At 45.7% G+C, this 17,364-nt stretch overlaps 1 protein-coding gene across 3 annotated transcripts in view; it reads left to right on the top strand.

The window, feature by feature from the left end:
• TOGARAM1 (TOG array regulator of axonemal microtubules 1) overlaps window positions 1-17,364 on the top strand; it is a 41,810-nt gene that overhangs the window by 11,754 nt on the left and 12,692 nt on the right. For all 3 annotated transcript variants that reach the window (XR_009760803.1, XM_061612647.1, XM_061612648.1), the window contains exons 3-11: window positions 754-888; window positions 3,404-3,700; window positions 6,046-6,308; window positions 7,382-7,614; window positions 8,342-8,442; window positions 10,121-10,285; window positions 10,776-10,874; window positions 11,343-11,521; window positions 15,912-16,068. Coding sequence is in view for 2 of the 3 variants with exons in the window: in XM_061612647.1 (XP_061468631.1) it covers window positions 754-888; window positions 3,404-3,700; window positions 6,046-6,308; window positions 7,382-7,614; window positions 8,342-8,442; window positions 10,121-10,285; window positions 10,776-10,874; window positions 11,343-11,521; window positions 15,912-16,068 (1,629 nt within the window). In the remaining variant the exon portion in view is untranslated. The remainder of the gene's footprint in view (window positions 1-753; window positions 889-3,403; window positions 3,701-6,045; window positions 6,309-7,381; window positions 7,615-8,341; window positions 8,443-10,120; window positions 10,286-10,775; window positions 10,875-11,342; window positions 11,522-15,911; window positions 16,069-17,364) is intronic.

The raw sequence follows: 17,364 nt of genomic DNA, 5'->3' as shown, positions 1-17,364 counted from the left end.
TTTTAATCTGTAAAAAGTGCTAATATTGCATTTTTTCAATTTTTCTGAAAATTTCTGTTTTTTTCTGAAAAAAAGGACGGAAAAAAGTTTTTTCCATGGCTTCAAATTTTCCGGACCTTTTACATCTCTATTTGTGCCCTTTTATTGGCAGTGCAGTATGCCTGCCTGGGAGGCCTGCCAGTTTAAAGGGACTTCAGAGTTCATTTAACATTGTGCTTGGCTGAGAGAGAGAGAGAGAGAGAGAGAGAGAGAGAGAGAGAGAGAGTGTGCACAGGTGAGAGAGAGGTTGGAGGAGTTAAAGTATTGGATTTCTTGTAGTTGTATGTCACTTTTTTAATGTTTTGGTTTTGATTTTGTCCTGTCCTGGATTAACTGGGGCAGAAAGTACTCAGGAGAAACTGCAATGCCACTTTTGATATGCCCTGACAAAAAGGAACTCCATCTTTTCCACATCTTGCCAGTTACATTATTCCGCCTCATGTGCACAAAGAAAGCTTGTTGGAAGGTTATTTTGGGAGCTCCTCTGCACGTGGTGCTGGGAATGTTCACAGGAGGATTTTCCAAACGTTTCTTCCATCACATTCGCCAAAGGCCAAAGAAAAGCATGTGAAATCCCAGGAGACAGACAGCCTGTGTGCTTTCTTAAATGCATGCATGTGTGTGTGTGGTTTTAAGTTTTTTATTAAATTTATTGAGGCAAACAGTGCAGCAGATAGAAACACACCTGACAGGCCTTTCCTTTTTGCTTGAAAGGTGTGATGGCCTCTCATCAGCCTCATATTTCGGGGAAGGGCAGGCTGCTTGGTTTCTCTCACATTCGTGGAAAGAGTGGCAGTGTGGATTCTGATCTACAGTTTCTAGGACTGAATAATCCCTGGCAAGATAAAGGTATTTGTAGCATGGTGATATTGCCAATTGCTTTGTTCTAGTGTATGCAGGCAGCTTTTGTAGTAGCACTCTGTGCAACAGAGGGGTCAGACCAGCATTCCACCGTATATTAGGAGCTGCTTGGTACTGATCCAGATGATTGGTTCAGCTAGCGAAGCGGTGGTAATGGTTTCCAGGGCTTGAGCAGAAGTCTTTCCTGACTCTGCTATCTGAGATCTTTCAACTAGAAATGTCAGGCAACAATCTTCACACATGCAGAGCATGTGCAAGACCACAGAACTAGAGCAACAACCATACACTACATTCTGAAGCCCTTTCAGGTCAGAGTTCTGTGCTACAGATTAACCTGTTCCACACAGAGAGAATGCATGTATGGATTGGTTTCCTCCCCTGAAAGGAATGGAGAGCCCCTTACAAGAAGGACCGCTCTAAATACGCTGTGGTCCAGCTACAGCAGCTTGCAGGATCGGGGCAAATGGCTTGACTGCTAGCATGTGGCTGCCTCAGAGAAGGAAGCTGAGGGAAGCCTGATTTTGGAGTCATCAAATAAAGTGGCCCCAGACCTAGTTAGCAGACAGCTTGGTTGTCATCCAAGGCTGATGGTCTCAGTGGTAGTCGCCTCTCAAACAGCCTCCCTCTCCTTTTCTAATGTACTTGAGGATCCCCAGGTGGTGTATTTTCACTGAGGCAATCTCGATCCCTTATCTTATTTCAAATAAAGATTCAAAGAGCTATTTCGCTTTGGGAGAGGACCTGCTTCTAATTTCAGTCTTTCCCCAAAAGTTTTATAGTTTCTGCTTGTGCTTCCTGCATAAGAGCCCCTTTTATTTCACTTGTTAGGGAGCAGTGAATGAGGAAGTTACAGAGCCAAGCTTATTCAACCAGTTTCAACCACAGGGCATCTTCTCCTAGAGTACCATTTCAGCTGCTTATTAACCAACCCATTATAGAGCACTTTGTCTCTGAAGTATGGAGCAGAGAACAAGTAATTCGTTAGGGTGGGTAAATTATTCAGAATAACAAATTATTCCACGCAAGGTCCGTGCTGATTGAATAGCCTCAGCTGATTTAATCTAACAGTCTTATTTATTTATTAGGTTTTTTACTGCCCGTTACCATAAGCTCCCAGGGCAGGTTACAACAATAAAATATACAGTGATAGAACACTTTCAGGTATAAAACAATTAAAGTGTAAAAACAATTTAAAACAGTTCCATGTACAAAAACAATCCCATACATCAAAACAATGTAAGCATTTAAAATGGTTCTAATACAAATGCAGGCTTAATATATGAATTAAAAAACTCTGGATCCCTTGCTGGGGAAGCTTCTCACATTGCCCAAGTCCCACTTGGATCTCTGTATAACAGATACACTGGCAGCTTGCAGTAAAAGTTTCCTTTACTAGATTACACATATGTGTTTATATATGTATATATGTTTGCATGCGTATGTGCGTATATATTGTCATGAGCCAAGAACTCCTGGCATAGTGGGCAGGAGGAGGAGGAGGACTGGGATCCAGTGGAGGGACCTAGTGGTCTGCAAAGGAGGGGGTTGAAACCGGAGAGTTCTTCAGTAATCTGGCCGGCAACTGCCATAGCCTGGAGGTGCCGGATACCATAGATGTGATGGTGCGCCTCCCATCTCCATGCCTTCTGACTCTGCTCTGCTTCCAGACCCACCTCCCACTCTGCCCTTGGGACAGGAGGGGTTGGAGCTGCAGCTGGAGGAAGAGCCTGGAGAAGAAATGGCGGAGGCATCTCCCCCCCCCCGTTGCCAAGGACGCTCACCCCCCAATCTCTCTCTCAGGATTACTTGTCTCCTCCCCCCCTGCATGCGCGCTCTCTCTCAATCCATTCCCACACTCCCTCCACCAGTTCACAAGCAATCTCCCAATTCATCCAGCACCCCCCATTCTTTCTCTGCCGTCTCTCCCATCTGCTGCCTCACCCCCTTTTACTTCCCCATCTCCTGCCCTCCCTCCCATGGCCCCATCTTCTCTCTCTTTGCCCTCCTGCCAAGGCACCACCCACCCTGGTATCTTCCTTTTCTTCTTCAACCCATGCAGACTGCAGTCACAGTTCTGCCACTTCCAGCCTTCTCTGTCCCCTGCAACCACTCTAAAGGCTAGCCAGAGCTGCTTCCCAATGGAAGCAAGTGTGTGCAGCAACAGCTAGCAGATACAAACTTGTCTTATAGCAGACAAGGAGCGCATGGGGAGACTATTTTAATCCAATATTTATTTTAGTAATCTGGTGCAGAGGGAAGCAGGTATCCTGGTGACCACCTTGGCTACAGTGAAGGAAAGGTGACATGACCTGGTTGTAAGACATAGAGCCGCAATGATAAGAAAAGTAATTCATTCTTTTTGACATGTTCATGAGCTCAAGGAAAGATCTCTCTGTGTGCTTGTGGGTTAGCTATCAGATAGGTTAGACAGGAAACAGTTTGCAAACTGTGTTTTTTCGTGGTTCTTTAATCTGGATTGTGCATTTATTTCCCTTTGAATCAGTGTGTGCCAGCCTCAGTTTCACCAACAAGCCTCAGCGGACTTTTTGCAGCCCACCTGAGCATGCACCACCTCTCCTGGGCTCCCATGCCAGCCAAGGGGCTTTTATCCTTCCATCCTACCCATTCTCATCGTCCAGGCACAGTCCAAAGCACACATCCCCTCCTGCAGAGTCGCTCAAGAAGTCACAAGATCATGCTGTCAACTTCTCGAATTCCTGGCCTCTGAAGAGTTTTGAAGGGCTTCCAAAACCTAGTCATCAGAAGACGTTTTCCAGCCCAGTGGCAGGAGGGGATCCCGGTAAGAGCCTTGGTGCCAACAGCTGTTGGCAGCATCCAGCAACATGCAGCAAGCCTGGTGGGAGTTCTTTAAAAACAAAGAGACAAGGAGGGCAGTGGCAACAGCAAGAAAAAGAGGCAAACCAGTGCTGGATGGAGAGTGTTTATTAATAAAAGTCACAACTGTCAAATACGATTTAACAAAACGTTTTCTTCAAAGGCAATAGTTTTAAGTTCTTCTGCTTTGTCAAAGCACGTAAGCAGTGTTACTTTTAGTAACTGGTCCCAGGCTATGGTCTGAAGGCACATGAGGCCAGCTCCCTGCCTGAAGCTAAGCGGGGTCAGGTCTGGCCAGTGCCTGGATGGAAGACCGCCTGGGAACCATGTGTAAGCCGCCTTGGGTTTCTATCATGAAAGGAAAGGCGGGGTATAAATGTAATAAATGAATAATAAATAATTCTCCATCCAGCAGCACTTGGATGTTCCTTCCCCCCCCCATCATTTTCATGATACTTTTCCAAGACTGCACTTAGAATAATTCAGTTCCGAGAGCCCTATCTTAGAGTAGACGCTGAACCCTTTTCTATATTTGTAAGCAACGGGTGATATCCAACTAAATTGTACTCAAGAGTAGACCCATTTGACTAACAGTGGACATCACCCAGTATGACAAGAACATCTTCAGCAGGTGTGTTCTTTAATTTTTACTGTCCTCTTCCATGGGGGGAGGGGGGAATCTATAGCACTTTCAAACATATTCAGAATTTCAGGAACATAGAAAGATGCTTTATACTGAGTAAGACTGTTGGTCCATCTAGCTCAGTTTTGTCTACACTGACTGGCAGCGGCTCCTTATGGTTTCAGATGGGGCTCTCCCAGCCCTCTCAGGAGGTGCTGGAAATTGAACCTGGGACCTTCTGTGTACAAAGCAGGTGCTCTGCTCCTGAGCTATGGCCCTTCCTCATACTTACGTCATTTTCCACAAAGTTTATGCTAAAAAAAGAATAGTTTGCTGAAAAAAAAGTCAAACAGTTCCTTCACGCTTGGCCTGGGAAATGAAGTGCTACCTCACCCTTCTGCAGCCCAACCTTTCATGTTGGGGTCTCCCAGTTACTGGGCCACTTGAGGAAGGAGCGAGGCTTGAATCAGCACTGCAAGGAGTCAGCCTGGAGTCCTGTGGACTTTGCAAACATCACATTGTTGCCCATCATATCTTCCTAGTGGGCTGGGCCAGTGCCAGAGGGTGGCCAGGTTGGGCCCTGGCCAAGGGCCCCTGGGTCCCAAGGGGCTCCTGAAGGGCCCCTCTTTAGGGTGGGTGGGTGGGTGGGTAGTGCTCCCTTCTGTATGTGCGGCAGCATCGGCTGCCGACCCTGCCACAGGTCACAAGAGGGAGCTCCCAGGCACCCCTGCTACTGCCGTGCAGACCTGCGACACCTGCCTGCATGCCCCACCTACCTCTCCCGTAATGTAAATGCTGGTTGCGCTGCATGCGCAAGCCTGCCATCAACTAACATGGTGGCCGCGATTTCCCTAAGGGGCTGATGCCCCTGCCGCCATCTTGGCTGATGGCAAGCATGCGCATGGATAGCACGCACGCGTGCCAACAGGCATCAGTGCCTTAGGGAAGCTTTGGCCGCCATCTTGGTGATGGCAGGCATGCAAGCACAGTGCTGGCAGCACTCACCAAGGGACAGGCAGGTAGGTGGAGAGTACGTGCATGTGCCAGGTCCCGGGGCAGGCTGGTGCCAGCCCTGCTGATGGGGGTTGGCCGTAACTCACTGGTAGAACATCTGGCTTGCATGCAGAAGGGCCCAGCTCAAAGAGATCCTTTGCTAAAGCCCTGGAAAGCCACTGCCAGTCAGTGTAGACAATACTGGCTAGGTAGACCAATGGTCTGAGTCAGTATATGGCAGCTCCCTATGTTCCCTAATTTAAAATATGAATGCCACATACATAAAAAAAATCCATCTTGCTTATCATCAGCTGCTAAACATTTGCCCAAATAGGAAAGTCTTTCTTGGCCTCTGGAAGGGACGTAAAGCTTCAGGAATCGGCCAGTTCCAGAGGAAAAGAGTTCTGTGGCTGGTAGCTAACTGCCGTTGTTGCATGGATGGCATCCTAAGAGGGCAGCCGTAGTTGGTGCCCAGGGTCATGACAGGACAAGGTGGAGGAGGCAATCGCAGGGTCTGCAGGGATCCTGCTGATCAGGGTTATATAAGTCAAAACCAGAGACTATAAAATCCAGTGTGGATTCTGCATTAGTAGTGCAATATGTGTCTAGTTGCTCCCATCTGTTCACAAATAAACACCCTTCAATATCTCCTTAAATATATTCTAAAAATGTTCTGTGTGTGTTTCCTCGCACAGAGGCAAAGCTGCAGGACACGCCTCCGATTCAGCTGAAACCTGCCTTTGTGAGATCCCCAGCTTCCCGGAGAGGCCTGAGTGGGACAAAGCCAGTGCCTCCTATCCCCAGAGGCATTAGCCCCTCGCCTGATAAAGTGGAAGCTAATGTCATAGGACACAAGAATGGGGAGCCAGAAGACATCTGGCTGAATGACAGGGACAAGAAGCTGGCCCTTGACCTTTCGGAGTTAAACGTCAATGAAAAGGAGCCGGATGAGGAAGAGGTTGGAGTTCAGTGTGATTGTTGTTTCCTATTTTTTTTTTTTTAAAGACAAGGTTGAATGACACGTTTGCCTATATCTCTCCCACCTCTGGGCTTCATGTAGGATGTACATACGTGTTCAACATGGGTTTGTTGGCAGTTTCTGTATTCCATGTTGCTTTTTTAATCATTTGTATTAAGACCAGCATCACTGAAAATATCTTGTACCACAGTTTGAAGAATTTTGTTGTTGTGATATTAGAAACCTCCTCATCTGCCACCATCATTGCTGGGGCTACTCTTTATTTTCAGTCACTAATGCCACCCTGGGGCTGCTTGTCAGCTCTTGGTGAATGCTGAAGCAAATTGTACTAAAATAGACACTGAGTGTTAGGAAGCAGGCATTGCAACACAGGTGCAAGCATGCCATGCTGCTTATGTTCCTACTATGGCAATTGGACAGATTTGTGAAGGATAAGGTTATCATACTTTGGACACATCATGAGAAGACATGATTCACTAGAAAAGACAATCGTGCTGGGAAAAACAGTAGGGAGTAGAAAAAGAGGAAGGCCAAAGAAGAGATGGATTGATTCCATAAAGGAAGCCACAGACCTGAACTTACAAGATCTGAACAGGGTGGTTCACGACAGATGCTCTTGGAGGTCACTGATTCATAGGGTCGCCATAAGTCGTAATCGACTTGAAGGCACATAACAACAACAAGGTTATCAGTGGCTACTGGTCCTGGTGGTCTGTATCCTGCCTCCAGGTTCAGAGAGAACATGTCTCTGAATACGAGTCACTGGGAAATGCCAGCAGAAGGGAACTGATGTACTTGTGCCCTACTTGTGGGCTTCTCATAGGCCTCTCTGGGGGAAGCAGCATCCTGGACTTGATGGGCCTTTGCTGTGATCCAGCTGCAGGGCTCTTCTTACCTTCTTAAGAGACAACGAAACATCTTTTAAACAAAAAGCCTGCTCCTCCTCACCCTAGTATCCAATCACAGGCAGGCAACAGGCAATTCTGTGAACTCACATTTGTGTTTCCTTACACAGCATCCAGCTGGGTTTATGTGTCTTCCCTCCTCTTTAGATGCAGAGTTGTCTTCGTTCTCTACGCAACAGCGCAGCCAAGAAGAGGGCAAAGCTCAACGGCAGCACTTCTGACCTCGGAAGCCCAGACTCTGTGCTGAAACTGGACCTGACCTCGGAGTCGCCTTCTTACTTGTCTTCTCCAAGCACCAGTTCCTACAGTGAAAGTGGGGTTTATAGCCAGGAGTCTGTAACGTCCCCGCTCTCCACAGTCCCTCAGGGAATGAGAACCATGTGAGTTCCATTCATAGCACGGGGATGGAATCCACAACTTGGGTTTGGAGGGAAGGGGAGGTTTTGCCATTCAGGATGGGTCTTTTCCAGCCCACCCTGAAGGTGCTCCCAGGGATTGAACCCGGAATCTCCTGCAGACAAAGCAGGTGTTTGACCCCCAAGCCGCAGTGTTTCCCCTCTAATCTTGAAGATAGTGTACTGTAGCGTAGGATATATTTAGGCACTTTCATCGTATGTGGCATGTCGGGGCAGTCCTTGTTTTATTTCACCTTTATTTTGGAAACTTCAGGTAGCGCAGAACACAGATTTAGGATGGCTGGGAGCACATCACATCGGTCGTCTAGGATCTGCACTGAGTGTCTTGCTTAAGCCTTCTGGGGACAATTCTAAGGGGCAGGATGAATGACGTGCTCATTATGCCTGGCTAAGGACTCGCCTCTCCCCTTATGGCCCATTTGCACTCTTAAGACGGAAAGCATCTCCATGAGATTCTCATCCCTGTTCCAGGAGCAACAGATTGTTCTTAGATGCTGCTCTGTGCTGACTTGGAGATAAAGTCTCTGTGGGCTTTTTGAGGAAGGTGTTCACTTTTTCATGTATTCTCAATCCTTGGAGAGCTCATCCAATATCCTTTCCCTGAATTCTCTCAGATGAGTGATGGTCAAAACTGGAGCCCCTTGTGCATGGCAGAAATGTATTAACAGAAGTGCCTTTCTTGTTGTGGCAGGTCAGATATCTTTCCGTTACTTGGAGGCAACTCCTGGCCAATGAAGCTCTCCCCAGCACGGAGTCGAGGTCCTATAATCGTGGAGCAGAGTCCTAGCACAGGTGGGATAGACTGGGCTGAAAGAAGGCAGAATGTTTTTGATGTTTGTTGTGTCTCTGGATGCTCTTTTGTGCATCCTTTTATTGACCTTCTGGCTCGCTGAAAGGGTGTGAAGGCAGCAGCCGTAGACCAGCCGGCTTTTTACTGTTGATTGATTATTGCATGGGATGGAGGGGTGGGTGGAGCTTTCCCAGCAACTCTGTACCTGCCCAGGTATGTGGACTTGGTCTGTCTGGTTCTCTTCCTGCTCTAGCAGCTGCAACCTTCGTGGAAAGGAGACAGAGGTATAAAGGGGATGGCTAACTCCATGCAACTGTTGATCCTTTGTAGGTGGATGTAGCCTATTTAGTTCTTGGTAGTTTCAGCTCGCAAGGGAAGAGCTAACTGGATGCAGGGATTTGGGTTTTCTTTAAAAAAAAAATGTGAAAAACTCCAGAAAATCTTCTGCTACCGTAAATCATTTGATCTTTGATTTAGCAAATCTATTTGGCATTTATTTAGTAAACAAAATGAAAAAAAGTGTCATGTTAATTTTACATCGTGTAAATGTCTTCACTGTGTCTCCCCACTTGCTCCGCTTGCCACCCCCACCCTTTACCTCCCTTTACCTCCCTAGCAGCCACACTCCCTTTGCCAGTCCCCACCTCCTCACTGCCTTCAGCTAGGCTGCAGACGGGCCTCCCAGCCAGGTTGCTGCTGCTGCCCCATGCCACTGCCTCCCCCAGACAAACACTGCCACCGCAGGGCTGACTGGCCAGGCTGCTCCTGCCGCCTTGCGTGCTCGCTGAGGCGGGTGGTGCAAGCAGTGTGCGGGGGGCGGAGCGTTCACGCTACGGTTTTCAGTGCCACATGTCTGTAGTGCTACGAACTGCAGCATGATGCTTGCTTTTATTTCGTTAGGAAAAAAATTCTAATAACCAAAAACTGTTGAACTGAAATACTTGTTTAAGAAAAACGTCAAGTGGATACAACCTTATGCGTAATTGCCTGAGAGTAAGTCCCACTGAACTCAGTACAGCTTGCTTCTGAGTAGATGTGTATAGGATTGCACTGTTAGCGTGGTTCAATATTTTATTCAAAGGTTTACTTGGAAATAATTTTTTTATTGGGATACTTGTAAATATTGTAAGACATGACAGTTGAGTAGTGTACATTTCTTTTCAGGTTTCTTTAGATATTAAGAAAATTAAATGAAGATACTGAAAAGTGTAAACATCTTAATTTTAGTATGTGTACATAAATAAGCATGCTTCGTTAGGATAGTTACCTTTAAAAAGTTAGTAACAATTTTGTCTATTTGACTGATACTGTTTCCATTTGCTGGATTACCAATTAATCTTATGAAACAATATGTTTCTAAAACCAGAAAATTTTCTGTCAAGAATTTTCCACCCCTGCAGCCTTGCTCACTGGGTGTCATCATATTCAGCCATCAGTGTACTGAGGCGTAAATCCTAATCTTCCTTGAATTAACTTCCAAACCACATACAAGATACGTGTAATGGTGTGCATCTCTTTTCACTGGGTCACCACAAACAATTCACCAGACACCATGCATGCTATGAACAGTTCATAGGCACAGAATCCACACACTAGGCAGCTTGGAACTGGGGAATTTTCAGTATTAGGCAACCTCTTGTGATGTCTGTGGAGCGTTATGTTGTGGATCTTGTCCTTCAGGGATAATGTTTCATGAAAAAGCAACTTCCAGCGTGAGTGTTAGCGGCCAGCGTCTGAGCTATGGAAATGGATCTGGAGATTATGATGATAGACAGAAAGTTGTGTCACCTGCCACTCTCAAAGGGCAGGCCAAAGAGCACCAAAGGCATTGTAAAGCCACAAAAGGTGAGCAAATTGTGGATGACACGGAACGGAGAGCTGGAAGTGAGGAACTTACGCCCTACTTCTCTTTAGCCTCCCTAGTCTACCTTTCCCCTGTTATCCCTCTCTGTGCGTATGTCATAGTCTGGTGGCATCATGCAGTAAAGTACTTCTTTCAGATCCTTCAGATGCAGCAGAGGCTAGCTGTTAATTTAAAGGTTAAACTGGAAGAATGTTTTTTGGGGGATGGGGAGTGACAACACACTTTGGACCTGATCCAGAGGTGTACAGGATTACAATAGGCATGCAGTTCTCCAGGTCAGCGCTTGCTTCTCAGTTGTTTGAGTAAGCTGCAGAGCAAACAGAATGAGAAAGCTCCTTTGTATGCAGGGCTTTTGGCGGGTAAGTGGAGGCCCTTATGTAGACTAGATCCACTGCATCGGGGTGTTGGTATCAGCTTTCTTAATTTAGTGAATGCAAAGAAAATAACTTGGGTTTTTTTTGTTTTTTTAAGGATTTGCAAGGCCCACTTCGAGTTTACAGCAGCTGACTAGTTTAGACTTTATTTCACCGAGTGCCTTGTCAGAAGATTCTGTAGTTATTGTTGGAAAAGGTATTTCTAACAAGTACTTATGTATTACTATTTTTATACTGCCTTTCAATCAAAGTTTCTAGGGCAGCTTAAAATACCTGTGATATTTTCACTTTGTGAACCTGCTCCTCACCCCATGTAAGGACTCCCTAAAGTGCATTTTTGTCAGAGCGGCAGATTGCATGGATCTGTGCAAACGTTTCTAGCTGCACAAAGAATATACATGCAAAAAATTGCCAATGGATGGCTGTTTTCCGCTTCCTTGAATAATGTGCTATGCACTGCAGCATTCTGCTTTGCAATAAGAGGTAAAGAATGGTAAAAATTGAAAATTCCATCTGAACATTGAATGAGCATGCTATTGCTGTTGCATTTAATCTCATACATACAATTGTGTTAAAAAAACGTTTTTATTGGATTCCTTGTAAGCAAAAACAGACCATCATGAGTTGGCTCTTTCATGATAACCCAATGAGCCATGTATTTCAGGAGTGTTTGGAAGCCCACCTTCAGCTCCATTAACCTATGGCCAGTCCACAATATTCTCCATGGAGAATGGAGACGCACCTTCATTCAAGCAAAGTATGGAGCCTCTTTCCGGGATCTACGGGAGAGCTGTCCAGCAGCAGAGCTCTGCGCCTTATTTTGGCATGGAACATGAAAGAGACGTAAGAATGGAGAACATACTGCTTAAGACAGAAGTGGGCCTCCCACGAAACGGAGCCTACTGAACACGCATGATGCAGTGCACTTGTGCACAGTTCTTGCCGCATCTTCAAATCTGTTATTACTGTTGCTTTTATAAATAATATAAATTTGTATATTATAATATCAGTATAATATAAATGTGTATAGATGATATATTATAAATAATATAAATGGAACAGGCCTGTGAGGGAGCTTGCTCCACGAGATAGAGGGAGGCCCTCTAGCTTGACAAAGCATCAGGGTGAGGAGGCCAGGGCACCCACTCTGCCGGTCTGTTTCCTGACCTAAACAAAACCTAAGCTTTCAATAAATTAACTGAACGCTCGCACGCACGCACACACACACAATGCAGGTAGGAAGCCAGCAGGGGTGTGTGGGCTTTCCAGTGTTTTGCACTGTATGTAATGTGTACGACTATCTGCCTGTTGGACAGAAGTTGTGGATATGCCCTTGGTGCAATGAGCTCCTGGCTCTCCGGGAACAAGGTGAGGCCTCCTTGAGGCCAAGGTGGCTGACCTGGAGAAGCTGAGAGAGGTTTGGGGAGGAGGCCCTTGGGGACATTACAGCTGTGTCCCACTCCAAGGACGATAGCTCTCCTGCTGTCATGGAGAATGAGGGCCTCAGGGAAGGAGGGAAACGATCCCTTAGAAGGGACCCATTCCTTGTGGGGCAAGCAGATACCTTCTGGTTCTGAGGATGCTTTTCCAGGGGGTGGAGGGATCCTCGTAATGGGTGATTTGATCGTTAGGAGCATAGATGGTGGAGTGTGTGATGGGCATGCAGGCCGCAGGGTGATTTGCCTGCCTAGCGTGAAGGTTGTGGATGTTGCCCGCTGGCTGAACAGCTTGGTAGATAGTTCTGGGGAGGACTCAGCAGTCGTGGTGCACATGGGGAAATGCAGCCATGAGGTCCTGGAAGCAAAATTTAGGTTGCTACGCAGGATGCTGAAAGCCAGGGCCTTCAAGGTACCTTTCTCTGAAATGCTACCAGTTCCACATGCAGGGCCAGCTAGACATCACTGCATGGATGAGATGATGGTGTCACGAGGAGGGGTGTGCATTTATTAGGCACTGGGGAACATTTGGGGACAAGCCGGGCCTGTACAAAAGGGATGGGCTCCACTTGAACCGGGATGGAACCAGACTGCTGGTGCTTAGAATCAAAATGGGTAGCAGAACAGCTTTTAACCTGATGGAGGAGGGAAAGCCAACAGGAGCTGAGGAGGGTCTGGATCGGAACAAATCTCCCCCCTGTGATAAAGACATAAAATTGATGAACTTTTACATGGCCTAGAACTCGGCATTGTGAGTGCAGGGGCAGCAAGAGACCAAAGACCCATAAGCAGAACCAAAAGTGCCAGAGAACACTGTGGACACCACTGGGGCAGCATTGATATAGTGCGATAATGGGAACCTGGTGGAACCGAGAAAACCAGTGGGACACAGTTATCCCTGGAAATAAACTATATTGGAAAGACAGGGAAGGTCGTCTTGGCAGTGAAAGAGGGCCTTGAATCCAGCAAGCTAGAAACCTGCAAAGGGGCAGAATCGTTGGGCCCCAAGAATAGATAATAAAAGAGTCCATTGGCAACTATCTAGATGACAATGCTGTGATTAGTAGGAGCCAGCATGTGTTTGTCAAGAAAAAATCCTGTCAAACTAATCTCATCTCTTTGTTTGATCGGGTCACTAGCCTAATAGATGGTGGAAATGCTGTAGATGTCATCTATCTAGATTTCAGCAAAGCGTTTGACATAGTCCCCCACGACCTTTTGATTAGCAAACTGGTCAAATGCGGACTAGATGGAAATACTGTCAGGTGGATTCACAACTGCTCAGGCCTCATCTGGAATACTTATGAGTCTTATGAGGAAAGGTTGAAGGAACTTTGCATGTTCAGTCTGGTGAAGAGAAGGCTGAGGGGTGACATGATTGCACTCTTTAAGTACCTGAAGGGCTGTCACATAGAGGAGGGTACAGATTTGTTCTCTGCTGCCCCAGAGGGTAGGACTAGGTCTAATGGTTTTAAGTTGCAGGAGCGTAGATTCAGATTGGACATTAGAAGGAACTTCTTGACAGTAAGGGCAGTTCGGCAATGGAACCGACTGCCTAGGGAGGTGGTGGGATCCTCTTCGCTGGACGTCTTCAAGCAGAGGCTAGACAGCTATCTGTGGGAGATGCTCTAGCTGTGGATTTCCTGCTGTGAGCAGGGGGTTGGACTTGATGGCCTACAAGGCCCCTTCCAACTCTATGATTCTATAATTTAGTACAGGGGACAGTCTATTCTCCCCTTGACAAAAATGCTGAGGGAGATCTTGAGATGAGAAATGAAATTGAGGAAGCATCCAAACTAGGAAATGTTGTAGTAATGGGTGACTTCAACCATCCTGACATGGACTGGCTACATATGTGTTCCAAGTCATGACAAAGAGGTAACACTTCTAGATACCTTAAATGACAGTGCCCTTGAACAGTTGGTCATGATGCTGTTGTGCAAATCTGTGGTACGACTGCATTTAGAAAACTGTGTGCCGTTCTGGTTGCCTCACCTGAAAAAGGATATTGTATAGTTGGAAAAGGTTCAGACAAGGGCAACCAGAATGATCAAGGGGACGGAGCAACTCCCCTATGAGGAAAGGTTGCAGCATTTGGGGCTTTTTAGTTTAGAGAAAAGATGAGTAAGAGGCAACATATTAGAAATGTATAAAATTATGCATGGCATGGAAAAAGTAGATCTAGGAAAGCTTTTTTCCTCTCATAACACTAGAACCTGTGGACATTCAATGAAGCTGAATGTTGGAAGACTGAGAATAGACAAAAGAAAGGACTTCTTCACTCAGTGCAGAGTCAAACTATGGAATTGTCTCCCACAGGAGGCAGTGATGGCCACCAACTCGGATGGCTTTAAAAGACTAATTCATGGAGGATAAGGCTATCAGTGGCTACTAGCCATAAAGGCTGTGCTCTGCCCCCACAGACGGAGACAGTGTGCTTCCGCATACCAGTTGCTGGAATCCGCAGGAGGGGAGACTTCTCTTTGCACCCAGGTCCTGCTTGCAGATTTCACATGGGCAACTGCTTGCCTTCCTGGGCTACTGCTGGGAGGAAGGGCGGGATATAAATAAATAAAGTAAATAAACTGGCGGTCACTCTGAGAACAGGATGCTGTACTAGAGGGCCACTGGCCTGATCCAGCATGCTGTTCTTATTATTATTGGTTAAGATAACTGAATCTCACAAGTGTCCTTAGAGGCCAAGTAGCGCAATGTCGTTTAAATCGGAGCAACATGAAACACAAGATTCGCAGGCTAATCATTAATTTAATCCACCCTGTGAAGGCGTTGCATGTGGTCATAGAATAGGCATTTTAGTCTATTTTAGTCTTTTAAATATGTTTAACTGATTTTAGATTTGTGGATGCCTACATACATGTTCCTTGCACTGAATTATTGGATTTTATTGTGTATATTTATATTCCTCTGTTGTACACCGCCCAGAGAGCTATGCTAGTCGGGCGGTATAGAAATTCAACAAATAAATAAATAAATAAATAATGGGCTGAGGAACTAATTGCAAGTGGCAAGTACTGTGGCACAGTGGCAAATACTTCTTTTTCTCCTCCTCCTCCTCCATTATTATTATTAATTGCATTTATATACTGCCCCATAGCCGAAGCTCTCTAGGCAGTTTACAACCATTAAAAACAAGTATACAAATCTAAACTATTAAACCCCATAAAAACAGATAAGCAAGTTAAAAACATGTTACTCAAATGCTGTTAAAATGCCTTGGAGAAGAGGAAAGTCTTGACCTGGTGCCGAAAAGATAACAGGGTTGGTGCAAGGCGCACCTCATATATATATGGCCCCATTTGTTATCCTAAAAGGCTGCAGCAAGTTTAAAAAATAAGGTAATAAAAGAAAACATTTTTCACTCGGCTAGATTATGCTTAATGAGGCCCTGATTTTTTGCTTACTCTGGTTAGCAGCAAAAGGAACCTTAGTTTTTTGCTTCCTTTCATTGCTCCTTTGTACTAAAATGTCTTGCAGCTATGTGCAGTCTTTTAGCATTTGTTGATCTCTCAGTAGTTTATCACGCGAATGTCTCTGTGGCATCTTGGAAAGTGCATTGGAGTTAATATTGCAACTGCAAAGTAATAAAAAGTGCATTGCATAGCTGTTACTTGAATCGTCAGTTGGTGGAACCGCTGCTGCTATTCTGCTGTACAGATGCTCTTTGAGTATCAAAATGATGGGGAATGGATGGCTGAGAGAAAGGGGGCTTGTGCTGTTTCTCAGTAAAGTGTTGCATTGCTTCATCCATCAATAATATGTTGTATTATTCTGTGCAGGTGAAAGTTGCCTTATCCAAATCTGCCCGGGAGAAGATGACGCAAAAAAAGAGAGAAGAGAAAGAATATCGGGAAGTTAGAGACCTGGAAAGAAAGGATGCACACAGTTGGGAACTGCTTAAGCACAATGAATCTGAGAAGATTACAACAGAAAGCAGTAATCCATGGGTTTTTTTAATTGATCTGTTAATACAGTCTTAAGAACATAAGAAGAGCCTGCTGGATCAGGCCAGTGGCCCATCCAGTCCAGCATCTTGTCTGCACAGTGGCCAAGCAGGTGCCTCTTTTGGGAAGCTGACAAGCAGGACCTGAGCGCAAGAGCGCTTTCCCCTCCTGTGGCTGCCAGCAGCTGGTATCTGGAAGCATAGCATAATCTTCATGGCTAGTAGCCATCGGTAGCCTTATTGCCCCTGAATTTGTCTAATCCTCTTTTAAAGGCACCCATGTTGGTGGCCATCACTGCCTCTTGTGGGAGCCAATTCCACAGTTTAACTTTGCACTGCCTGAAGGACTTTCTTTTATCTGTCCTGAACCTTCCAATGTTCAGCTTCATTGAATGTCCACGAGCTCAAGTGTTATGAGACAGGCAGAAAGATATTTCTGTATCCAATTTCTCCATGCCATGCATAATTTTAAACACTTCTGCCATGTCACCTCTTAACTTGCCTTTTCTCTAAAGTAAAAAGCCTCAAATGCTGCAAAAGCCCACTGAAGTCACTGGATGTCTGCATGTCTTGCGGCTGGCAGAGGAGGAAGGTTTAGCTCCATCCCTCTTGCAGCAGTCTCTTGTTCTTTTCTTCCTCTTGCAGACTCCTTGGTTTCTGTGGGGAGGAAGGATGAAGCGTTTTGTCTGTCCTCCACCAGGCTGCTCACTTTCCTCCATGCATTCCCTTGTTGCCTATGGCTACCAGGCTAGTACTTAAATACAAGCTTCTTGTATTGTGCTTTCTGTAACGTGGGGGCTGTAATGGTGGGAAATGGGCCTGAAAAGTCCTGTGACCCTTCATTTCCTGGATACAGAGGGAAGTATTCAACTAAATCCTTGTGCTAGTGGAATGACCTCAATAAGCTGAAAGGGATTTCTCTCCATGCTCTCCCCAAATCTGCTCCAGATGGTTGGGGGAGCCTCCAGAACAGATTTAGGGGGCACATGGGGGGAGGAGAGGGGGAGGACATTTGACCCTAGCGCCATGTTGATTACAAGCCAGATTGTTTAAAAGTATGTTGTCTGTTGAACTTTTAGTACCACCGTTTCTTGTTTAAGGGTTTTAAATTGATTAAAGCTGCAGAAAGAGGCAGGCAAGATAAAGCTTGAAGTCTTAGTTCTGGAAGAGCTTAAATTTAACAGCGTTATAATATCCATTGAACGCTTGTGTTTTTTTATTTTTTAATGCAAACATTCTTTTCAGTGTCTCTCTGTGTGTAGAATTTATTTGCCTATGCCAGCTAGGTG

The sequence above is a fragment of the Rhineura floridana genome, chromosome 2 (assembly GCF_030035675.1).
Source record: "Rhineura floridana isolate rRhiFlo1 chromosome 2, rRhiFlo1.hap2, whole genome shotgun sequence".
Taxonomy (NCBI): Eukaryota; Metazoa; Chordata; class Lepidosauria; order Squamata; family Rhineuridae; genus Rhineura; species Rhineura floridana.
This window is presented reverse-complemented; position numbering and strand designations above follow the sequence as displayed.